This window comes from Cricetulus griseus, chromosome 6 (genome assembly GCF_003668045.3).
Source record: "Cricetulus griseus strain 17A/GY chromosome 6, alternate assembly CriGri-PICRH-1.0, whole genome shotgun sequence".
In the NCBI taxonomy this organism is placed as follows: domain Eukaryota; kingdom Metazoa; phylum Chordata; class Mammalia; order Rodentia; family Cricetidae; genus Cricetulus; species Cricetulus griseus.
This window is the reverse complement of record NC_048599.1, coordinates 142927809-142953636: the sequence shown is the minus strand read 5'-3', so window position 1 is coordinate 142953636 and position 25828 is coordinate 142927809. Positions and strand designations below refer to the sequence as shown.

The 25828-nt window shown below is 49.8% G+C and overlaps 1 protein-coding gene across 3 annotated transcripts in view; it reads right to left on the bottom strand.

Annotated features, from left to right (window-relative positions):
* Positions 1-9445: 9445 nt before the first annotated feature.
* Positions 9446-25828, bottom strand: part of Gpr107 (G protein-coupled receptor 107) — a 67242-nt gene continuing 50859 nt past the window's right edge. For 2 of the 3 annotated variants that reach the window (XM_035446125.1, XM_035446126.1), the window contains 5 exons: positions 25538-25659; positions 20254-20303; positions 18786-18869; positions 17468-17589; positions 9446-13695 (listed from right to left, as the gene is read on the bottom strand). In XM_035446125.1, the coding sequence (XP_035302016.1) occupies positions 13599-13695; positions 17468-17589; positions 18786-18869; positions 20254-20303; positions 25538-25659 (475 nt within the window). In that variant the 3' untranslated portion in view covers positions 9446-13598. The remainder of the gene's footprint in view (positions 13696-17467; positions 17590-18785; positions 18870-20253; positions 20304-25537; positions 25660-25828) is intronic. The other variant, XM_027423885.2, reaches the window with a different exon arrangement.

Genomic DNA, 25828 nt, shown 5'->3' with positions numbered 1-25828 from the left:
TCCCCACTGAGGAAAGCCAGGAGAGCACTAGTTATCCCAGCCTGGTTGTAGGGGCAAACTACTTGAGCTTTAGATTCATCTGGAAAGTGGGGGAAGTGATGTCCTCATGGACAAGGTGTTACAAGACCACAGGGTCTGCATGAAAAACCACAGTGCAGGGTGCTGCTAATATTACTGACGTTGTTATTCATTTTCATGATGAAGATCATGATGGTGATGGAAATGGTGGTGGTGATGGTGGAGATGAAGAAGATGCTGATTGTGGTGATGATGATGATGATAGAAGGTCGGGCTGCTATGGACTGGACCCATGGCATTTCGAATGCCAACTAATCAGGCCCTCTACCACTCAGCTGTATACTAATTATTCTTGGCAGAGGAAAAAAAATCATAGGAACTTTCTGTGAAGGTGGCCTGAATCAGGTTTGTTCTAGCACTGGGACTAGGGATGGACACTAGACCCCCTTTGAGCCTCTGTGTTCTGGATTCAAGTGGGTACAGTGGTCGCCCCAAGAACCTGCTACTTTCAAGGCTATCTGTGGGCCTTGAAATAGGCTTCTGCCTTGAGAGGAGGATTTATGAACTCCACAGCCACCCATCTAGTCCAGGGACAAGTGCCTCCTTCTTCTGTCAAGTACCTGAAAGTGAGCATGAGCCTCTTTGCCACCTTGAAGGGAACCCACTGCCACCAGGCCAAGGACAACTTTTGCCAGGTGGAGGTTCTGCCATCCACAGTTGTCCCAGCCTGGGAGTTTGGCTTCATTTCTGGATGTCTCTGCCACAGCTATTCAGGCTGTGGGGGGCTGGGTTTAATGGGTAGCTGATGGTGAGCTCCAGGCATCCGATGGCAGCAATAGTGATCTGAGCTTATGCCTGTCTGTGGTGAAGGTTGGAATGGTGACACAGCAAGGCTCTCTGATGTGCACCTGTCTTTCCCAGCTTCATCAATAGCTTATGGGAGCTGGGCAGGGGAGGTGCATGCCTTTAATCCCAGCATTTGGTAGGCAGAGGCAGGCAGATTGCTGAGGTCAAGGCCAGCCTGGTCTACAGAGTGAGTTCCAAGACAGCCAGGTATACACAAAGAAACAAATTCTGTGTTAAAAACAACAACAACAACCAAACCAATAGTTTATGGAGATGTACACTCTTGCAGGGCTGCATCCCTGAGAAAGAAGAGGATATTATAAGCATAGGATAATTCTGGGCAGTGGTGGCTCACACCTTTAATCCCAGCAAGTAAATCCCTGAGTTCAAAGTCAACCTAGTCTACAGAGAGTTCTAGGCTGGCCAGGGATACACAGAGAAACACTGTCAAAAAACAAAACAAAACAAAAACCACAAAACAACAACAACAACAACAAAAGCATAGGACAGCAGCCAGGACACTGTAGCTACAGCCTGCAGGTAGGCCCCCTGCCAGGTCCAGCTGTTTATCGTCACAGCCTGGGGCTAAGACGTGGACTTCTCCAGTTTGCTGCATGGATGGGGCTCCCAGCAAGCCTTTCTAGAAGAATAAATAGAGTCTTGTTAATAATTCCATCTGAATCACCAGTTGCAGCCAGCTCTGGATGTGTGACGCCAAGAGTGGCTGCAAAAGGCCCAGGGAGACTCATTACGCAGAGGTATAACATGATTAAAAATCAACACAACCACCGTGCATGGATTTTATGAGGTCTGGACAGCAAAGGCCACAGGCAGAGCACAGTTACCCAAAAAGCATGGAAGCCAATGGAACTGGATAGGGGCTCCAGGTGAGGGAGAAGGGATCCTCTCAAAAGCAACATCAGTCACTCCTACCTGGGCCTCAGTCTGGAGGCTGTGATGCTACCAGTGAAGGGCAGGGGGGTGATGGATAGGACCAGCTCAGGGGACAAGCTCCTGAGATTCTGCCCTATCTACCATTCTGGGGTGACCTTGGGCAAACCAACTGGCCCCTGGATGAGGGGATGAAGTAACCCAGGAGGCAGCAACAGTTCAGCTTCCTTGTGCCCACACTGGGTCAAAGTCCCTCTGTAATAGCCTGTGACATTCAACAGGGTCATCTGTCCATATTCCTAGGAGAGAAGATACTTGAAGGCAGAGGCAGGCATATCTGTGAGTTCGAGGCCAGCCTGGTCTACAGAGTGAGTTCAGGACAGCCAGGGCTACACAGAGAAACCCTGTCTCAACAAACATTCTGATCTGGCACCTTCTTAGGATGCACTAGGAACCCAGAGAAGCCTGTCAGGCTTTCCCATGCCTCATGCAGCGTGGAAGCCCTGCAGTCATATGCATGGTCCAAATGTGCTGAAGCAGAAGTGGATTTGTGTAACTGGAGACTAGCAGCATCTGCCTTCAGACAAGGTTGATCCAGGGCTCCCAGGCTATACCTGAGTCTCAAGTTTTCTCTCTGCTGACTTTGCTCCATCCACATTGAGACCATTCTTGGAAACACAGCAGCTGAGGGATCCCATGTTGGGTTACATCTCACTGAGAGACCATTTCTCCCTATAACCTATTCTGCCCCCTAAGACTCCAGCGCTGGGTCCCAGTCTGCTCTGAATTTATCTGTATTCCACCTCACCCCATGTGTGTGTGTGTGCAGGGGTGCCTGTGCGTGCAAGTGTACATGTGCCCGCTTGGTGCTGAGATGGTGCTGGGAGCTTCTGCGTGCTAGACAGGCTCTCTTATTACTGAGTCACACTCCAGCTCCCATCTATCAATGTTTTGAATCAGTCAGTATATGGATAGGAAGGCAACGGACATGGCGACCAATTAAAACCAATCAGAGTTTGAGCCTAGAACTAGGCACATACTTGAGAAAGCAGAGTCTGATCTGGAATAGTGAACAGGGGATGAAGACCAGAGGAGAAGGCACATGCCTGGTGTCTGCTGCCCCTCTCTGAACACCCTGAGCCTCCTAACGCCTGAGGCCAATTCGTCATGTTCTGGTGCTTCCTCCATGCAGCCCTCTTTGACTGCATGTCACCAGGGTTGGGTAAACCCTTTTCTGCAGACACATGAGCTTGGTATTACATCGTTTTTTTTTTAATTTTTAAAAGATGTATTGGGCCGGGCGGTGGTGGCGCACGCCTTTAATCCCAGCACTCAGGAGGCAGAGGAAAGTGGATCTCTGTGAGTTCAGACCAGCCTGGTCTACAGAACAAGTTCCAGGACAGCCTCCAAAGCCACACAGAGAAACCCTGTCTCGAAAAACCAAAAAAAAAAAAAAAAAAGATTTATTCTATGTATATGAGTGTTGTATCTGCACATACAAGAACTGTGTGCATGACTGGCGCCTGTGGAGGTCAGAAGAGGGCATTGGCTCCCCTGAAACTGGAGTTAGGAATGGTTGTGAGCCACTAATGTGGATGCAGGAATCTGAAACTGCATCCTCCACAGGAGCAACAAGTGTTCTTAACGGCTGAGCTAGCCCTCCAGCCTCTATATGTTTTTTTAAAAAAATTAAAAGGGTGTGTGTTAGCCATTGTTCTATTACTGTGAAGAGATACCATGACGAAGGCAGCTTATGGCCAAAATCATTTAATTGGGGCTGGCTTACAGTGTCAGAGGGCTAGGCCATGATCATCATGACATGAAGCATGGCAGCAGACAGGCGGGCATGGTGCTGGAACAGTAGCTAAGACCTTACATCCAGTTCGAAAAATGGTGGCAGAGAGAGGGCAAGACTAGGTCTGGTGTGGGCTTTTGAAAGCTTAAAGCCCTCCTCCAGTGACACACCTCCTCCAACAAGGCCACACCTCCTAATCCTTTCTAAACAGTTCCACCACCAACTGGGAACCCAACATTCAAATATATGAGCCTATGGGGCCATTCTCATTCAAGCCACTAGCATGTATGTTATGTATGTGTGAGTACAAGTGCCCCCTCACATCTGTCAAATTTGTAGATCACCAAATTTAACACCAGCCTCAACTACATGAAGTTCTGTCTCATAAAACAAACAACAACAAAAGAGGGGAAAGTAAGAAAACCTTAACATGCTAGGTGAATTAGAATCACACACACACACACACACACACACACACACACACACACACACACACACACACACACAGAGTGCTTGGGGTGGGGAGGAAATGGAGACCTCTACTGGAGACACAGCATCAGTTTTTACAAGATGAACAAGCTCTCAAGACTGGCTGGCTGCACAGCAGGGTAAGCGTGTTCACATTATTGAACTGTGCACTCGAGAAGGCTAAGCTGGAACTGGACAGATGGCTGAGACATTAAGATTACTTGCTGCTCTTGCAGAGGACCTGAGTGCAGCGTCAGGCACCCATGTCAGGCAACTCATAAACCCAAGTAACTCCAGTTGCAGGGGAACTGATGCCTTTTTCTGGCCTATGTGGGCACCTGCACATGTGTAAACACACAGACACAGATACTCAGAGATATAAATAAAAATAAAATACATCTTTTTTAAGGCTATGATAGACCCAGGCATGTTGGCATATTCCTGTAACCCCAACACTCGGGTGTGAGGTGATGGTAGACAAATCTCTCTCTCCAAAATGTGTTGATCATTTTTAGAATAAAGTTTCCATTTATCAGCCTCTTCCCAGGTGTTTTGTTCTTCTCAGTAATGGCACTGTTTTCTTATACACTATTGATCCTAAATGTCTAGAAACATGATGGACTTCTAGGGAGTCCAGGCACGTCTTTAATCCCAGAACTTGAGAGGCAGAGGCAGGTGGATCTCTGTGAGTTCCAGGCCAGCCTGGTCTACAAAGTTGAGTTCCAGGACAGCCAGGGCTACACAGAGAAACCCTGTCTCGAAAAACCAAAAGTAAAAATACAAAACGAAACAAATAAAAAAGCCATGATGGATCATTTTGTTTGTGGCTGGCCTGGACCTCTTGAGTGCTGAGAAAAAGGGCATGCACCACCATGGCAGTTGGACTTCTTTACAATTAATTAAAGATATTTCTTAGGGTTTCTTTTTATGTTTGGGCATGAATATATACATAGGAGTGCAATGCTCTCTGGTGTCAGAAGAGGGTGTTGGATTTCCCAGAGCTGGAGTTGCAGGTGTTTGTGAGCACTATAGTGTGGGTGCCTGGAACCAAACTTGGGTCCCTTGGAAAAGCAGCAGCATCTTAGCCACTGAGCCTCTTCCAAGCCCTAAAATAATAATTTAAAACCATTTATTATGTATACATGCTTATCATAGCATGCAGCAGCGGAGGACAACTTTCAGGAGCCAGTTTCCCCCATCTTCCATTTAAGTCTTGGGGACTGAACCTGAGTCATCAGGCTCCGTAGCAGGTGTCTTTATCTGCTGAACCACACCCCTGGCTCCACAGTTAATTTTTGTGTATTGATCTGTTCATACCTCCGTGCTTAATCGAGGGGACAGGTGCTTCTGAAGTCACTTAGGCTGGCTCATACATGACAAGGCAAGACTGGAGGTGGGAGCCAGCTGGAAGAGGGAGCTAATGCTGTGTGGGAGGGGGGGCAGCCGGTGGGGAGAGGAGTGAGAAGGCTTGACCCATAGGGCCAGGATGGATGTGGAGCACGACAGTATCGAGAACAGGACAGGCTTTCCACTTAGGTCACACTGATCAGGGTTGGGGAGGGGTGTGGTACTTGGTTATGTGCCTTTGATGCACTTTTAAAAGAAGCACCAGGAAGTAGCGGGATAAGCCATCAGGAGCTCAGAGCAGCCGTAGGCTGAAACTAAACCAGTTATCGGGGAGCCTGAGGAGGATGGAGGAGCCTGCCCTGGGTGAAAGTTGGTGCAGAGCCAGAGGACCCAACACAAGGAAGGACACAGGAAGCTGGAACGGCAAGATGACTCAGACAGGAGCCTGACTTGCAGGTGGCAGAAGTCTAGAGGCAGGAGAATGTCTTATTGCACCCAAGCCACTCAGGTTAGAGAGACCATCCTATCAATAGGGCCTATTGCTGTTAAGGCGGAACTGAAACGATGCTCGTGCCACATGGACCACACAGGTCCTGGTGGCTCTCTCATTCTGTCTTGTGTCTCCCAACACTGCAAGTCAGATGTACCTGCTACTGCTCAGACTTGGCCGGGTGGGTGTTAGCACAGAAGGCAATGTTCAGCCCTCGCAGGCTGGAGCTGACTGAGGTAATCACTTCACGGTGTATGTACATCTAGAAAAGCTGAGGAGGCATGTTGTCAGTGTGCACCTCTATGCCTGGATAACGAGCACAGTCATTGCTTCTATGCAGGTCAGTCATGCCCTTGCAGTTCCTAAGTGGGTCACTTCTATTTTCCCAGATGCTGAGAAAATTTCTCTTGAGGCAGACAGGCCAGCACCAGGGGCCAGGGCTGAGTTCTCAAAGGCCAAGGGGCCTGCAATATCATGAGGTGCCCCTGGTGACACACAGCAGCATGCCTCCTTACAGGACACACCCAGTGTCTTGCTTGGGAGCCAGAGGAGCACACAGTTATTGTTCTGTCCACCTGACAGATTCCTGATGAAGGCCACCCAGAGGCAGCTGTGCCCACGAGGGAGGCAGGAGAGGGTGGAGAGGGCTCTCAGCCTGGCACATCTGAGCCAGACAGCTGCAGAAGCATAGCATCACAATGCTGCATTGCTTTGTCAATATGGGCAAATAGATGGCAGAAGGGCCAGCCCTCACATTACTTGGGCCAGTCAGCTCTTTGACTTCAGAACACTGCCTTTCAGACTGTCTTGTGGACAATACAATTATACCTCCTACCAAGGATGGCTGCCATCTGACTGGATTAGCCAAGGATAAGCCACAGTGTGACAAGTTTGTGTACTCGGGAAGAAACCAGGCACCATGGACAAGCACACTGAGCACTGGGATGGGTGTCCACAGTGGCTTTTGGATTTCCTCTTTGGGGCTGCTCTATGTCCCTTCCTGGGTCCTTGTGGAGGTTCCATTACCAGTCAGCATTCACTGTGAACTTAAAAAAAAGATAATACTATGAGGGTTTTTTGATCACATGTATGTTTGTGCACCACATGAGTGTCTGGTGCCTGAGGTCAGAAGAGGGCATCAGAGGCCCTGGAGCTGAAGTTATGGATGGCTGTAGGTTCTCTGTAAAAGCAGCAAGTGCTCCTAACCATGGAGCCATCTTTCCAGCACTCACTGTACACTTTTTTAAAAAAAAATTATTTATTATGTATATAGTGTTCTGTCTACATATTTGCCCGCACATCAGAAGAGAGCACCAGATCTTATTGTAGATGGTTGTGAGCCAATGTGTGGTTGCTGGGAATTGCAGTCAGGGCCTCTAGAAGAGCAGCCAGTGCTTTTAACCACTGAGCCATCTCTCCAGCCCCACTGTACACTTTTAAAAAAGATTTATTTATGTATTATGTACAGTTTTGTGCGTGCATGTATCCCTGCAGGCCTGAAGAGGGCACCAGATCTCATTACAGATGGTTGTGAGTCACCACATGGTTGCTGGGAATTGAACTCAGGACCTCTGGAAGAGCAGCCAGGGCCCTCAACCTCTGAGCCATCAATCCAGCCCCACTGTACAATCTTAGTGCCCAGGCTGAGGCCACTGCTGGAGCTCAGTGGGTACCAAACTTAGCAAATGGGGTTCTAGTGTTCAGTGTGTAGTAGGGTCAGGTGGGTCTCTTGGCCTTAGCAGGTGAACCCATGAGTTCAGACAACAGGCTTCTGCTTTCCCAGTGCCAAGCTGGGTCTCTGGTGTCAGAGTTCAGACAGCTCAGCAGCAGCATTTCTAGCTGGGTGCCCTAGGTAGCCCTGGGGAAAGAATGGGGAACAGCCAAGGGCCCCATTTAGGCTGGCTTCCTCCTTCTGCCTCTGCCCTGGCCAGCGTATGACACTTAGGTAGTCACACCTTGTTAGGTGGGCCTGCAGATATACGTTTTCACAAGCCATTGAGAGACCACCCCTGGATTAAAGGTCCTGATCAGAGCTGTTATCAAAATGCTAAGGACAGTCGCATCAACTCTGTCCAGCAGAGTTGGCTAGAAGGCAATCTCAGCCCTCTCCCCAAAAACCTTCAGAATCAGAAACTCTGGGCCTTGCAGGGCACCTGGAAGTGAGAATAGCTAGATTTGCTAATCTCCAGGGTTGCCTCTTTGCCATCCCTGCCTCAGCACTCTCTTTCTGGAGTCTTAAGACTGTCCCTGCAGCCTTTGCTGTTGATATAAACCCAAAATCATTGACAAGGGTTATAGCTGAGGCACTACTGCAGCAAACTCTTGGTCAATAAAATGCACCCTCAGGCTCTGCAGAACACAAGGCACATCTAACATTACTACAGATGCACAGTAGAAACCAGAGCCCCCCCACTCTGGCCTGGGACTGGACTCCATTCTCTTCTTCTACATAGATCTGGGCTTGGCTGCTGCCTGGGTGGCATGTGGCAGTGATACAGCTTTCTATGGATTCTGTGGAATAAGACCAGGCTTTGGGTGGACAAGTCACACAACGGGCAGGCTACCCAGGGGCCACTCACCCTGGAGCACCTCTGAGCAGGGAAAGAGCCTGTGGTGAGGCAGTGTGGGGTGGTGGTTGGCTCTGAAAAGCAGCATGGATGGGAATGGGATATGAACGTTCTACTCGGGGTGGGGGCCCCAGAATCACACTCTCACAACTTGGGACTGTACGCTGCTGCTTCTTCCTCTTCTCTGTATGTGATGTTTGTGTATTTGTGCCTGTGCACCCCACATCTTGACTCACCCTTTATCCCCTCCCCACCTTACTTTGAGGCAGTCTCTCACAGGACCCGGGACACACTGACCTACCTGTTCCCCATGTGTGAGGTTTACAGGCAGGCACCACCACAGCTGGCTTTTCTGTGGGTGCTGAGGACCCAAACTCAGTCGTCATGCTTGCATGGCTGGCACTCTATCCACAGAGCCACTTTTCAGCTCAGAGTTATAGTAAATGAACTTTTCCTGTATGGAGAGTGTCTCCACTGAAAACACTCCTAGTGAAGCACTCTGTGCCAACCGGATGTCTGATTCCACAGGAGACGACGGGCAGAGCCACTGTATAATCAGGAAGCCTGTCTCAGTGTGGGCTTAGCTCCAAATCTCTGCTGTCACCTCCCCCTCGGTGGCAGCAGTGCTGGATCCTGACCTGGAGTCTCCCATGACTGCACCTCAGTGGTCAGCATTTGTACCGTAGACCTGGTGGTGGAATTTTGCCAGGTAGGTACAAGGTGGCCAGCCAATCAGTACAAATCACACAGAAGCAATTACAATAGTTCTTAACCTGGGGTCTAATGGCCCTTTCTCAGGGGTCACCTAAGGCCATCTGCATATCAGATATCTATATTATGACTCATAACAGCAGCAAAATCACAGTCATGAAGTAGCAACAAAAATAATGTTATGGTTGGGAGTCACTACAACATGGGGAACTGTATTAAAGGATCGCAGGCAGCATCAGAAGGTTGAGAACTGCTGGATTAATAACAAAAAAGGAAACAGGGAGCACCCAGGCTTCCTTGGGACCACAGACACAAGTTTCCAGCATGGAATCTTTATTAGACATGTTCGCTTTGCTTCCATACAGTGTCCAGCCCACCAATCCTGAACACATCCACACCCCATGCTTGTAAATATTCAATGGTTAATGCTAAAGTTACTAAGTGGCCCCCCAGCCCCTCCACCCCAACCTGAGTAGGGCACACAGGCCCATAAGACCTTCTGCAGGTGAAATCTCTGGGTTACTCAGTCTGACAATTTGGGTCATCTAGAAAAGCTGCCTAGGGATTGGGAAATTCCCTTGTGTGGACAGGCTTTCTGGCCCTCTGCAGAGGGAGACAGTGCTTAGATGCTAAGGCTGACCCTCCTGCACAGCCTCCACTGCAAATGGCCATCCTGTCTTAGGAGTGAAACTGTCTTTGTTCTTGATGGACACACCAGGAACTTGTGTGCCTTCCCCAGGGGCCTGTCTGCAATCTCCTTATCCTCAGAATCACACCAGAGCCTGACATAGCATGACCATGTCTGCTCCCATGCTTGTCTCATCCCCCAGTGCAGCCTCTTTATAGTGCTGGGAAGTGAGGAGGTGGTCCCCAGCCCAGGCAGAGGGCCACCTAAATGTAGGATGCCTTTAAAGCATGAAACAGACACACCTCTACAAGACACAAGGGGCCTGGGGGAATTGGGAGACTCCTTGGCCTATGACCTGTGATCACATTCTAGGTGGTACAGGTATGAGCAAGTCTCCTAGGAACGTATGTTATAGATTCTCACTAGGGCAGCCTTAGGAAAGCTGGAGTAAAGGGCAGATTGTTGAGAACACCGGCCTGTTTCAAATGAACACCGTTCTTATAGCCAAGAGATAGGAATAAAGTCCTCAGCGAATTTCCAAGAGGAAAGGCGGCGGCAGCGGGCGGGGTGGCACTGTGATGCGGTGATGTGTTGAGGTGCCGGCAGGCCAGACAAGCTGAGGTGGGTGGTGGAGTGTGGGAGCAGGGCTGGGGTGGGTGGGGAGCTGGGATCTTCCTGTGAGGATCAGCAACTTGGCAGAGGGAGGCTGGAATGCTCAGCTGTCCTTCTGGATATATGGAGCGGGGCCAGCAACCTCATAAGATGAATGCTTCCTCAAGGAACATACTTGGGAATATGGAGGTGGCCAGAGGCCACTGAAAATGAACACCAGAATCTTTGACACTTCCCCTTTTCAAAGACTGGCTTTAGACTCCACTCCAAGAGTCAGATAGATGCTGTGGTATGGGGAGACCACCATGTGGTACAAAAGCAGCAGTACATAGTGTTAGTTTGCATAGTTTGCACTCTGGAGAGAATGCTCCCTGGTTTAGAAAATACATCCTGCACCTACCACTGGCAGACAATGCTGCAGTGCACCAGGCCTGCAGCCAGGATGCCAGGGAGGGCTAAGGGAGTCTGTGGGGTGGTGATGGTGATAGGGAGTAAGGGAGAGGAGAGGAGGGAAGAGAAGAGGAGGGAGAGGAAGACGGAAGGACCAAGAGGAGCAGAAATCCCACAAGCACCTCAGGAGCTGTGCGGGCCTGGCTGCTGAGCAGGCGGAGGGTTGGAGAGTGGGGACACTTAGGTATTTATTCTGAAGTGGTTTTTGAAGGAAAACTCAACAGACACAGGCCTGGTGTGAGGGAGGATCTTTGACCCTGGAGTGAGCTGTTCCTCCAGAGAGAATGAACCCCAGTCAGGCTAAACATTAGCCAACACTCTGCTATTCAAATGTAAGAGGCTGCCTGAGTCCTCGACACTATTAAGAACCAGGATTTGGAGTTTGATACTTGCTCCTGATGTCCAAGGAGTAATTTTCTAGCAGTCTACACTTTATTAGATGTCACAGCCTGCAGCTTCCAGTCCACAGCACTGTCAAAGGAAGCATGGACACCTCACACAGGCAGAAGCAGAGGGGGACACAACGCAGCGCAAGAGATAACACAGTGCAGTGCAAAGGGAACCCTGTTTTTGTCAGCCCCTCGTCCACAGGACTTCACCGTTCAAGCACGGCTGTGGAGAGCCAGGTGGGCTGGACTCAGGCTACAGAGGGCAGCTGTGAGCTGGGGCAGCTAGGCAGCCCTGCACTCCAATCAGCCTCTCCTACCCGAGGACACCACTGACTGCTGCCTCATGGCTCTCACACGATGGAGACGGCACATTTACAGTGCAGGATGAAGAGCTGCAAGGTCTCCTTCACAGTCTGGGCACACCAGGCCAGCCTTCCCAGCCCTGTGTTAGGCTTCTGACCCCATCACCCCTGACTTCCCACCTACAGCAGTTACAGGGCAAGACTTGGGAAAGGCACTGCCCTGGCCCACCTTCCTGCTTGTGCACCCATGCTCTGGAAGGACCAGGCTGTCCCCCTATAGCCACCCAGAGAGGCCTGTGGGCTAGGCTGTACACAGTTGCTTTCTTGTTCTCTGCCACTGAGCAAATGAGGCCCCTCCATAAAAACCCTGTCTGGGGGAGGCAGCCTCACCTCACACCTTCTGTGAGTCTAGCGCCTAGTCAACAATGTCTGCTGGCAGGGAAGCAGCCCCCCCCCCACACACACACAGGCTGCCATCTGAGGGGCAGGCCTAGATGTCACCACAGGAACATATTTCTGCAGTGCTGCTGAGTGCTTATGTGCAGAAAACAAAGCATTAAAAATTATCCTTGTCTCTTCTCCAACTCCCTTCCTGTCACATACCTTAAACAAATAAATAAGAAAACAAAACAAAACAAAAAGGACAAAGAGGTCCCTAAATCAACTCCTTCAGGCCTGTCAACCTTTCTCTAGATAGAACAGCTGTGGTAGAGAGGGGCCTCCTCAGACCTGGATGGCAGAGACGGCTTCTCACTGGAGGCGATGATATGGAAAGCTGGGTTGGGGCACGGAGACAGACACAACTGTTTTCAGGACAGATTTGATTCTTCTGCACTGGGAGGTAGTAACTGTCACCCCAGGGAGCCCTTGTTCCTTGAAGTTGTGACTCACCTACAAGTCCTGTGCACTAAGCAGCTTTGAGGTGCTGAGCTGGTCACCTGTGCCCTTGGTCACATGCCTTCTAAGATCGTCTCTGCGGCAGCAAACTGTCTCATGCAGGCAGCCGCTGGTGTTCTTGCCCAAGCTCTGTCTCAGATCCTCCAGCATGAGAGGCTCAACTGTGCTCACTTCCTTCACGCATGCTTGAACTACGTAGTTCAGGCCCAGAAGTCCTGCCTGGTCGTGCCAGCTGTGGATCAAGCCTTTCCTAAGGATTTGCTTAGATGCGGCCCTTTCTGCCCCCAGCGGCTCCTTAAGGAACATACTCCTGTTGAGAAGACACAGGTGGAAGGAGAGGAAGCCAGGTGGCTGGCTGCTCTGGACAGGTGGGGGGTGGAGTCTGGAGAGCCAGCTGGAGAATACTTCTGGAGCTCCAGGGCTCCTCTCCCCTTCTGACAGGCCTGGAGACAGCTATTCTCCACCAGCAGGGCTGTGTGTGGTGCTGGCAGCGGCCTGGACAGCAACGCCAAGGGCCCTCTTGGCTGGTCTCCAGCACCACAGTTTTACATCACGATTAGAAGAGGGGACAACATTTAGAGTGGTGCTTGGGGCCAGTGGCCCAGTCAGATGCTTCATACCACCTAGGGTGACTATTTGGCTTTCTAAAACAATTCCATTCATTTCTGTTGCTGTTGTTTGCCAAAGGTGGACAATCTCTCTCTCTTCTTCATGTCCTTGGCAGACATCTGCCTACATCCCAAAGTTAACTTCTTTCCCCACCCTGGTACTAGGAATTGAACCCAGAGCCTCGTGAATGCTTGGCCAAGAGTGAGCCACATTCTCAGCCTCCAAAGCTCTGTGAGCAGCGGCAGCCTGCCCTTCCCACCACCACAGCCTTTCTGAGTGGCAGCCGCTGGGGTTCCCCTGCATGGACCCCAGACTCCCAATTAGGAAGGTATATCTTTTACCCATCCTCTATGCTCCTACCCTCCCTGAGGGACAGTCCTAGCCGCCTGTAACCCACCACAATCCAGATCCTCTAAGAGTACAAAAGTAGATGTCCACGGCCCTCAGCCGTGCCATGAGCGAGCGCTGGGGTGTCACTGTTGGGAGATGCCACAGTTCTGTCAGGAACACGCTTGCTCACTGATAGGGCTATGAATAAGTTAGTTTTCATTGACAGTGCATCCTCAGAGTGGGTTCTATCACGCAGTGCCTTCCCAGTCACCCTGGGGCTCCACAACACCATTGGTTACTTTCCTGACTTTCTTCATATTCTCCATCACTCCTGATGTTGTCACTCTGAAAAAGAAAAGAAGCCAAAATGTTGGGGGAATCCATAACCCTGCAGTAAAGCTTCTAGGCCAAGTGGAAACCTGGCCCCCTTCCACTAGTGTGTTAGGTGCTGTGTGGTGCTGGCCAGGCCACTTGCCCTTTCTGAGTGTAAGGATAAAGAAAATTCCTACTTTCCAGAACCACCATGAGGAAAAGATTCCCTGTGTCTCCAAGCAAGCTATCATCACTGCCAACATTAATTTTTCTCTCTTTCACCACAGTGGCCAGAGATTGTAGGCCATATTCATATATTTGTTATGGTTATGGGACATTCAGGAAAGGGAGCTAACTAGTGGGGTGGACACCTACAGCAGCTACACACAGTCATTCCCAAGGCACAGGACAGAACCACGGCTCAGTGCTCAAAACTCTGCCCTATGAACAGTTACCACTACTTCCTTGTTGTCTGTCTGGTGTTCCCCAGCCATGGCAAGAAGCCCCCAGCTTCTCTTCCATGCTGCTGCTGCTGCTGCTGCTGCCTGATTCAGCTCTTTTTGCAGCTACCCTGCCCCCACCCTCTGCCTGCCCCTCACCTAGCTGACCAGCTTCATCTTATCTTTCAACTCAGGCTTCCAAGCTCTGTGTCCTGAGAGCTCTGTGTCCATGAGACAGCTGCTAGTGCCCACCTGCACTGCTGGGCCTGCGCTGCTGCTTTCATCCCTCTAGGGGCTGTGGGCTTCCTCAGAGCAGCAACAGAGCCTATACTTGACAAGCACTCTAGGGTGATCCTGCAGCCCTAAGGATGTGTAGATAGGAGAGACGGCAAGGTGAGGACAACAGCCCTCATAGACTAGGGGCAGTGGTACCAAGCGGGACAGCTGAGGGACACACTGTTGGGTTCATGATATGGTCACTCACCCTCTGAGGACAGGGAAGGTGGCCTAGATAGCTCCCCAGTGCTGCTGCTGGGCCTGGGTATGGAGCAGAATAATGCCCTACAGCCTCTGGACAGGACAGAGTCATTTCAAGTGCAGCTCTGTTCCCATCCAACTCCCAGCATCCACCCAGCAGCCCACACCGTAGCTGCCACTCTCTTCTTATGGACCTAGGGAATTCTAGTGACAGGCTCTGGAGCCACCCAGGTCACAGGTGGGAAGTGAGGCCTCCTGGGGGGCCACAGCTCCTACACAGGTCTGAGCAGCATGTCCCAGAGGGTCAGCCAATAGTGTGCTGAGAACAGAACAGTGCTGGGGACCCTCACCAGCTGTACCTCTGTCCACATTCCTGACAGACCTCCATGTCTCCCCAAACCCAAAGGGCAGAATGACCACAGATCATCCATCACAGCAGGCTGCAAGCAGACAGCTTGGCTGAAGCTGCCCACAGACACATCTATTTCTGTGTCTAAGACACACTTGGGGGCTACACTGTGAGAGGCCTAGGTAAGAGGATCCGGGCATCTAATTCTCCGTGGAATGGGAGCTTGGGGAGACCTCAGGCCCTCTCCACTTCTCCTACACACCACCCAGGTCAGGAACAACCAGATAGTAAGGAGCAAGGCAGATACTACCAAGGTTAGTCAGTGAAATATTTGTAACCAAAATTGGCAGGCTCAAGAAGAGATGTAAAAGAAATGACAAGGGAAAGCAAGCCCCTGTAACTTCCTTCTCAGGCTGAACAGAAAAGCCACAGGCCTTATGGAGTGACAGCCATGCGGACTCCACAGGCAAACCTGGGCCAGCACAAGGATGGAAGCAGTTCTGTCCTACACAGAGAAAAACAAGACAAGGAAATAACCCAGGACATGGTCACACAAGTCAGGGAGGGGCACCTACTGTGAGGTTTGTTAGGAAGGCCATGGACTTGTTCTGAGGATGTGGAAAGGAGAGGAGAGAGCACAGGCCATAGTTCTTTCACATACTGGGGCACCATCCATGGCAGGGTCAGACCTAGTTGCTCTTACAGAAGACAAACACCAATTGTGGCTGATGCCTTACAGAGAGCTAAAGACCTTCTAGAACATTGAGGCCAGAGCTCTGCTTGCATCTGGCACGAGTTATTTATGGAAGACTTAAGAGGTGCCATCAAGAACACACTCCCAAGCAGGAGGGGGTAATACCCCAGGTGCTGTGCCATTCACCTGTCCTGAGAGATCACCACCAGCAACAGGTGGGGGACCCCCATGAGTCTGTTCCTCCTTCACAGATTCTCAGTCTCCAGAACTCTCTCCTTCCCAGCCCGCCTCTCTCCCTTCGTCCTTAGTGGTAGAGATGGGACCCAGAGGCTTGTGTACATTAGAGAAGGTCTCAGTGGTGAGCTCAGGCCCATCCTATGTCCAGGGGTCCCAGTCCAATGTCCTTACTGAGCTAAGGTACTCTGCCTCCAACAGCTCCTGAGTTTCCGCTTCCCCTCAGAGTCTGGACTGCACTGAGGCTCCTGGTGATGCCAGTGCCCTAAATAAACAAACCTGTGTGGCCACCACTGCAGCATTCCTGTCACTGTAATGATAAGCCTCCATGAAGTCCCAAAAAATACCCAGCATGACCTGAGCAACTGAGGTCACCTCGGGATTATCTCCATCTCCAGCATTCCCCCTGGGCTATGCCTTGCCAGACTGGAGTATGTGTTCTCTCTAGTTACAAAGCTTCCCCTCCCTTCCTTCTAAGAGCCAAACACACTCAGAACTGCTATCTGTAAAGTTTATCCCTCTCACAGACACCAAAGTAAAACTTTAAAACACTGCCATGAAGGTCAGGCATGGTTGCTCTCTCCTTTAATTCTAGCACTTGGGAGGCAGAGCCTCTGTGAACTTTGAGGCCAGCCTGGTTTACATAGTCATCCACAGATATACAGTGAGACCCTGTCTCAAAAAATAAAATAAAACATTGCCATGAGACACACACATCCTCTTTCCAAGGCCAATGGTCTAGAATAGAAACACAGGGAACATAACTCCCACAGGACCACTTCACAGTTCCACTCAGCAGAGGATGCTATGACCTAGTCATTCAGCCAAGTACCCACCACCTTGCAGGAGAGGGTTAAGAGGGCCACCAGCTGACTTATGTTTGTGCCTCTTTCAACAGCCACTTGCAAAGACAATGCTACCTCTGGACAAGTTACAGCTGGAGGCTCTCCTGCTTCTCCCACTATGTGGAAAAGGAATTTCTGCATGGGGGATGAGATGTGGTCAGGGCCCAGGCCAGGATCCACTTTGCACTCACTGCCCTAGTGGAGCAGCCAACATGAAGAGCTGCCCTATGAGGCATGATGTGCCTGACAGCTCTGCCTGGGCTGTACCTCAGTCTTTGATCTGTGGAGAGGAAAAAGGCAAAGGACAGGGCAGTGGGAGTCTCAATCTGAGCTGACACACAGGTTATGGCCCATCTGGCATACAACTGCCTTTCCTGAAAATAAGGCCTGTAGTTCCTAAGTCTGTGACTCAGATGCAGGTCAGAGGTGCTACCTGCTGTCAACCTGTGGTGACTCAGAAAATGCCATTTTCAAACACTAATAGCAATGCTTGCAGCCTGACAACCCATTCTAAACTGGCCACTGGGAGCTGCTGCAGTGATGTTCAACAGTATGGCAAGTTCTAATTTTCCCTGACAAGACTGAACAATGGTTGGCAGATACTGCACTTCAAACTAGCTAAGCACACCAGGGGCTCCAGTGTCCATGTCCTTCTGCTAAAAATAGAGGCACCACCTCCAAGCTGCAGGATGATGAGACCAGGGGACCCACTGCACACCATGCCTTTCAGTTCAGAAGAGGGAGGGTGGGTGGGCGGGCAGCTTACACAGACTCCATCTCCAGGTCATCTTCCTCCTGAGAGAGCTGCAGGTAGGGGTTATCTGAAGCTGGGCGGAATTTATACCCCGTCAGGACAAAGAACACCAGTGTGGCTGTTTCATCCAGCAGCTGCAAATTTAAAATCCACCCCAAAATAAAAGGATTAGCAACACTGCTCTTCAGAAAGCAATAGAACTAAACAAGCTGCAGCCTCCTTCAGTCCCCACATGCTTTACCAAGAGCAAGAGCCAACTGCTTGGAGCATGGCCAGAGTGAACGCTGAGGTGTTCCATGGGAACCCACTTTTTATTTTATGATGAGAGGTTACAGTGTGCCATTACACTGGTTCATCTTATACCTTCTCTATCCTACTTGTTCTTCCTTTTCTGTGTATGTGTATGTGTGAGAGAGTGCGTGAGTGTGTGCGTGTGCGTGTGCGCATGTGTCTGTGTGTGTGTGTGTACACCATGGAGTTGAGTGTGGAGGTGACAGGACAACTTACTTATGGGACTACAATCTCTCCTTCCATCATGTGGGTCCTAAGGATCAAACTCAGGCCATCAGTCTTAGCAGCAGACACCTTCACCATCTAAGTCACTTCCCAGCTCAAGAACAAGGGGCGTGAGGTGATGATTCTATTAAATTAATTCTTCTTTTAAAAAAAGAAAGACTTATTTTATTTAAGTATGTGTGTGGATGTCTACTTGTGTGTGTGACCATCCGCACAATGGCTGAGCAGGCCAGAAGAGGGTGTTAGCTCCCTTGGGGCTGGGTCTACAAACCATTGTGAGTTGCCCACCCCATGTAGCTGCTGGGCTGAACTTGGGTTCTCTGGAAGAGTAGCAAGTGCTCTTGACTTCTGACTCATCTTTGCATATATAGTACTTGATGACCCATGACCAGTTCTAGTATCTTACAAGATAGTTTATGATTATAATAAAATGATAGGTCCACCCCCCCCCAAAAAAAAAAACCCACCACCAACAAAAACCAAATCCCCAAACCAAGAAGTACTGAACTCAAAACTGCTCAAGTTCTGAGACTGAGGGCAAAGACGGATAAATTCTAATTAAACAGGGCAGATCTCACTCTCTGTGCTTGAGGTTTCTCTCTTCAAAGACTTAGAATTAATCAATAATGCAATTACATCCAGATTTCTTGTGTAACCCAGCAGTTCTTCTGGGCACACAGATCATTGCACTTGGAGAGCAGAGGAGATGGAAGGTCTTAGCAGTCATTCCCAGGTAAGTCAGACACAATCTGAAGCTATGCCCCAAACATGACCCCCAGGCATAAATTCCAGACTGCCCCCAAGAACAGCAGACCTGGTAGAGCCACTTCCACTGGAATGGAACAGCGAACTTGAGAAGAAAGGCGATGATCCTGGTGAAGTAAATGTAGCACACAATCTACAGAAAAAGGAAGTCAGAAATTAGATACCGCTTTCTGCCACTAACTGCAAAGCAGAAAATAGTTCCCCGAAGGAAAAGATGTGGTCTATTGCCCCGGTTACCAATTCCCAGGGAAAGTGGGGGGCTCTGCTCTACACGTCTCCCTCATGGTGGCTATGGCACTGAACAGACCCTGCCGGGGAGACTAGCCCCTTTAGCATGGCTGTTCTAACACTTTCTCACAGCCCACATGTAGGCCCTTTGGTGTCAGTCTCCAAGGGCACTCTTTCCACTCCTTGGTGGCAGTTCCCAGCAGTTACAGCAAAATGGTCACATGGGGAACACACAGATGTAGTGAGCAGCTGAGGCCCATACTCCAGGACATACAGAACCATACACTCTAAGCTGCTAACACCTTCCTCTCCCTTCAATGAGGCCTCATTGAGCCGGCCATGAGACCACACTGAACACTAGACCAGGCTGGAGGTGGCTAGGTTTGAAGGCCAGGCCAGGTGGGTGTGATGTCTCCCTGGCCTTGTATCATCATAGCATCAGGAAATGCTCTGTGGTGACACCTGTTCTGACGATGACACACAATCCATGTAAACAAAACAGACACCAACACAGAAAGAGAGCAAGCAAGTACAAGAACACCAGCTGGATGGATGTCTGCCCTGCTTTTCTGCTGCCACCCCCAATGTTTGAACGTTTGCTAGGGCAGAGCTGTCAAGCGTCCCTGAGAGTCAAGAAAACACTGGGAGATTATACTCCATGTGTTCACACCACAGGGCTGCACTCACACAAAGCTTATGTTCATCACTGACTTGCTGGACGCAATGGTGCCCGCCTTTAATCCCAGCACTTGGGAGGCAGAAGCAATGGATAGAGGTTAGCTAGGGCTACACAGTGAGTGAAACCCTCTCTCAAACAAAAAACAAAACCCAAAATTCCCAAACAAAAGCAGCCTCAGTTTTCTGTTTTTAAGGGACGTATCACTGCAAAACAAGTAGCTCTTGCCTGGCAAATGGAGAGAGTGGTGAATACTCAGTAATTTTCTGTGGAGAGCTACAGAAAAGCACAAGAGTGCACCCAAATTTCTAAGAAGGGCAAGTTAGGGGATGGCTGGGTGTGGCCTAGGCCTAGAGATGCCCTTAGGGCAGTACACCGGACACTACACAAGGCCTAAGCCATTCTCTGCAGCTCTGGTTTCACGTCAAGTAGATGTGCTACTTTCTAAGTATTTAAAGACACTTCTAACACGAAGGCTTCAAAGCAGCAACCCAGTTTTCCATTTCCACTGTAAGAGAGGGGATGTGAGGTTGTGAGGCCACCGGTAGTTCCAGGTGCTGTCACCAGGCCTGTTCACTGATCTTATTACAGACTTAGTTGTGTTTCTACTCACCAAGACGTAGTAATGTCTGAAAAGCTTCAGCTTTGCTAAGTTAATGGCAGCTACAAAGAAAAGAATGAAAAGTACATTAACTTTCTTTTCATCCATTCACCGTCCGTCTATCCTGCCACCTACTCCCATTCATCCATATGGAGACAAAGTCTTGCTATGTGGGCCAGGATGCAATCAGGCAAAACCCCCCACCTCAGGCATAATCAGTTATGAAGCATAGGGCCTGAACTTCATCCATTTTAAAAACTGTATCCCTTCTATATGGGTGGAGGGCACACACACACACAAGAAATGGAGCAAGTTGAGTGCCTTCAAGATGCAATCAACCTCTCAACTGTTTGGGGCAACCCCTCACTTGCGAGATGGGCAGCTATGAGCACAAATTGATGCTATGGATGGGGTCTCAGTACAGACAAGGGCCAGGGCTAACCTCTCCAGCCCAGCACTGCTGCCCCTCTACCAGCATCAGCACGAGGCTGGCCTAAATGACCATCTGAGGGCCTCCCACAGGGTACAACTCTCAGGTACATTTGGGCAAATTTCACTTTAGTTTCTTTTACATGCTTCATAGTTAAGTCCTTTGAAATCAGGCTCCTTGGTTAAGCTCTACCTTCAAGAACATTCAAGGTCAGCCAAACCAGGACAACCAGCTTCCTGACACTGCCTATAGCAATGAAATATTGATGACCACAGAGAGTAGCCTAGCTCCCTCCCCGATTAGCAACCCTTTCATTCATCATAGCCTTCCTGCAGGAGGCAAATTAATTTTGCTTAATAGCATTCAATTACTGATTCAGTTTAAGAATGGGACTGTGGGTGGCAGACATTCAAATTTCCTCTTCCTCTCCCCTCTGGCTCATGATTAGTGGGGGGCAATGAAGCTTAGGATGCCCACAGAAATTCCAGGAACCCTAAGTCATCAAGGTGATTAGCAACTAAGAGTGCTGCCAGGTCTTCTGAGAGAATAAAGGCTGCCTTTCTGGAGAGTTCCAAAGTCTAAAGATAACATTGGCTTTTCATGTGTGCCTGTATGTGTGCAGTCATGCATGCATGTAGGAACAAGCATACACACCCAGCAAGCAAGGGAGGTGATAATTGGCAGATCACCCAACACTCTCATCTCAGAATCGTGGGTTTTTTTTTTTGTTTTTGTTTTTTTAAACAAACTCTCTGGTTCTCACCCTTTGTTTATCCAGTCAATTCTAGGTGACCAAGTCCTGACTTGCACTAGGCACTGGGTACAAGCAGTGCTCTGGGAAGCTGCAGCCTCCTCCCTGTTGTCGGGGACACTTAGAGGCTGAGAGGGGTATCGCTGAGGACAGATGCTAAATTTGAGACATAGGTGAATCAAACGGTCCTAGGACTTGGGTTTCGCCCACATGCACAGCCTTGCATCTCCTGCTTCCATAACAGGGCCAGCTCCCACCACACACTGCAGGAGAGCCAGCCAAAGCTTGAGGGTACTACAGCCTGTCATTCAGAGCAACCACTAACTGTCTCCTTTCCTAAGTAGCCATAAAGTGTTCCGTGCTCTCAATTTCTCTCAAAACTCTGCTGGCTAAGGGAGCCCTGCAAATGGACACTTTGCACCTGGAGAAAAGATTGCCTGGCAGGGGGTGTTCTGCTTTTCTTCAGAGTTCCAAGTGCTGAAACAAGGATGAGCTAACTGAGGGAGGATGGGACCAGGCTGTGAAGGGTGAGGCGGGGTTTTCCGGGGGCAGTGAATCAGGTAGGGATGGAACCAATGGGGTACCTCTGGGACAGTCTCATGGACAGGCAAGAGAGGGGCTCAGCATACTGGACCTTGGGGGAGCTGGCAACAGGGCTAGACAGAGTAAAGCAAGGTGAAGACACAAGACTGAACTTGTCCTTACTGGTTCTGAGGGCCTCAGGGAGTTTTAACAGAGAAAATCAATAGTAAGAGCCTAGCTGAGTTAATGCCCCCATAGACCTACAGTGACCCAGGTGAGGTTAGGGCATCGAGCAGCAGGCTTAGCCAGACACTCTGGCAGAGACAGGAAGGAGTCCTACAGGAACTATGAAGGAAATGAGGGGGGCACAAAGGGGTGTGAAGAGGGGGGACTGAGGCCCTGCAGATCTTAGGGCTAATTATGAAGAGTATGAGCAGAAAGTGACACGCTGGCATCTCCCTGGTACCACATGCCATGATGTCACACCTCCAGGCTACACAGATGCTTTCTGAAGGGGGGGGTAGTCTACAAACAGTTCTTTAACTGTGCCTGTGTGCCTCACACCCTCACATCAGAAGGGTTACTACAGAACAGCATTAGGTTACCCAGCATTCCCAGGGCTGACAAATAGGTCTTAGAAGAATATGAAGAGCTCTAGGCCATTTCCTAAATCAGTCATGATAACACCATGACATTAGTTAGCACTGCTGCTGACAGGGACCAGGCCCCTTAGCCTCTGGCTGGGTTTTCCTGCTCTGTTGGGGACAGACCCCAGAGCCTCAATCCTGTTAGTCAGCTCCTCTAGCCATCCCTGATGCACACTGTCCTGCAAGCTTCTAAGGGGAGGGGAAACAGGACAGCAGAGCACTCAACCATACAGGAGCAATGCAGCAGTACACCTAAGGTTCAAACCTCAATTCTTCTGCCAATTCTACTCATGTGATACTAGGCAAGTCACCTGCCCTTTCTGTCTGAACTTTAATTTGTTCATCTATTAAGGCAGAAACAGTAACATCTACCCTTAGGGTTACTGGAGTAATCAGCTGGGCAATACAGGTAGTGAACAGCTCATCACCTGGATGCTGTTCCAAATTTATCATAATCTTCTCAGGACTACATGGGGTTAGCCTGCATCAAGGGTGGCCACTAGGACTGGCAGAAACCCAGACTCTAGTAATGCTGGAACACGATATGAACCTGGGACTGCGAGCATGCCCAGGTTCTCCTGGAAACAGTGCAACCTGCCATATGGAGTTGATGAGTCACGACACAGAGCAGAGGAGCAGCTGCAAGGTGAATCTTCCCTGCATCATGAGAAGAACAGCCAGCAGCAGGTCACAGCCTGGAACCCCAAGCTTCCCTTTCTTCTATTCCAAAGATTTCCTGGGAGTTTAGGAGGCTGATGGCTTGCTGCTCCCTGGACCAGAGAGAGCTGGGCTCTCATGGGAGTGAAAGCTTGTGGAGGCTTGGCTGGCTATTTCTGACTCTGCTACATTGGAGTAGCGAATATGGTCAAAGAATGAGTAGGCAAGAGGGAGCCAGGCGCCCTCAATTCCAGCCCCTCCTCCACTGTAAATCTACACGCCTGCCCCTGACCTGTGCATCCTCCTGGCTCTGTGCTCCTCATCTGGAGGGGAGCTTCTTCGGGGCAGAGGCCCCTGCTCAGGGAGCACCAGAACGGCCAGAGCTTCATTAACTGAAGCATTTTATTTGTTTTCAAGACAGGGCTTCTCTGTGTGGCTATGGCTGTCCTGGAACTCACTCTGTGGAACTCAGAAATCTGCCTACCTCTGCTGGGATCAAAGGCATGTGCTGTCACCACCACCACCTGGCATAAATTGAAGGGTTCTTATGGAATTTGGTCAAATCTCATCGTGGAGGTTGGAGTTCCTGCTGGGAGGGGAACAAGCAGCATGGCCAGAGCTCCAGGGCTCCCCCAGTGAGAGCACCTGCAGACTCTTCCTGCCAAAGGCCTATGCCTTCCCTTCCCACCTCCAGGTCAGGAGTCAACTCACAGCCGCCACAGGAGGGGGGCACTGCTGACCTTCCCAGACTGCCACCCTCCCTCAAGTCATGGTGGCCAAGAAAACCACAGGGCAGGTGACAGCTACTTGGAGATGGTGGGCAAGAGACATTTTTCTTTCGGGATGCAGCTGGTGAGTTGCCCATGATCTTGGAAATCACCCCACACTAGGTTACCCAGGTAAGCCTAACTACACTCTGCTGGGGACTGGCCAGATGGCTCAGGAGATAAAGGAGGCCTGAATTTGATTCCCAGAACCCATGGAATAGATAAAAACAAACTATTATTACTCATAAGCAAACTTGTAACACTAAAAATTGTGGCTTGATGTTTGCCTGTAGAGGTTAGTGTTTATGTCTTGAGACTTCCCTAAGATTTAGTAAGAATTTTTCAGCTAAAAAAGAAAAACAAAAACAAAAAACCAGATACAAACAAATTCCTTAAAAAGTGTCCTCTTGACCCCCAATGGGAGCTCTATGGCTCACACACATTCTCCCTGTCCCTGTATATTAATGTGCACATTGCACACACACAATACACAAAATAAAAATCAAGGAGCAGAAAGATGGCTCAGCAGGTAAAAGCGATTGCTGCCAAACCCAACATTCTGACGTCATCTCTGGGACCCACACACTGCAAGGAGTGGATAGATTCAAGAAAGTTGCCCTTTGACTTTCACAACGGCACCCTAATACATGCATGTATGAAGTCTCATGTATTCGCGCATACATGCACATGCGCACGCACGCACGCACACACACACACACACACACACACACAGTGAAAAAAATTCAAAAATAAATAAAGGACAGGAAAGGAAGGCAATGTGTGGAGAGGAGTTCCAGCAGGGAGGCTAATGAAAGAAGATATGGGGCAGATGTAATCAAAACACACTGCAGATGTGTATGAAGTTGTCAATAAATTAAAAACCATTTCTAAAAGGAAGTTGGAAAGGGAGCTGTTATTAAGAGCATATGCTGCTCTTGCAGAGGACCCAAGTTTGGTTCCCAGCACCCACATGAGTTGGCTCACAACTGCCTGCAACTCCAGTTCCAGGGGACCTGAGCCCATCTTCTGGTCTCCTCAGGTTCTACATGCATGTGCATAACCAACCCTGTCCCTCCCCACCACAAGAATATACCAGAATTAATTTTTTTTCAGATCTTAAAACAAAACTCCCAAGAAGGCCAGAAACAGATCACACCTGCCCCCAACTGGCAGTTTTGAAACTACCCGGAAATGAGAAGCACTGCAACCATCATTGTCTGCTGAGTGATGTGAACATTGAGGGTGTCCCCACTATGTCATTTCTGCTTCTTCTCACAGGCGCCTTTGTATAGGAAGCCATGCTGTTAGAGATGTGCCTGGGTTGAAAGATCTGGCCTGATGAAAGATGGGCAGGCTAAGCCTGTAAGTGGAGGCCTCAAGCCGAAGGCCACCTTCCTTAGGACTAGTTCTCTCTGTCTACACTCCACATGAAGAGACAGACCAGCTCCACTTCTGACCCGCTGCCTTCAGGATTCCTGCTGGTGACAGCCAGTGCCACGCTCAGTAACAGCTGATGACTTACAGGCAGACAGAAGCGAAGGCCCAGGACAGCTTCTTCGTCTTTGCCTCCGTGTGAAGAAAGCCCCAGAGTTAAGACACTGCTCCTTGCTCTGCTCCCCTTGCTCCTGCTCCTCGCCACTGTGCCTTGGAAGCAATTCTTAGTCAAACACAAAGGCTGAAGGAGTAGTTTTTGCCAGCTGCATGAATCGCTCAGATTCACTCTGATTCTAGCCTTCCCTCCCCCGCAGTCTGCTTAAGTTGCAGCTCAAGCTCACCCTTCAGAGAGCAGAGGAGCTCTGTGCACTCTCATACA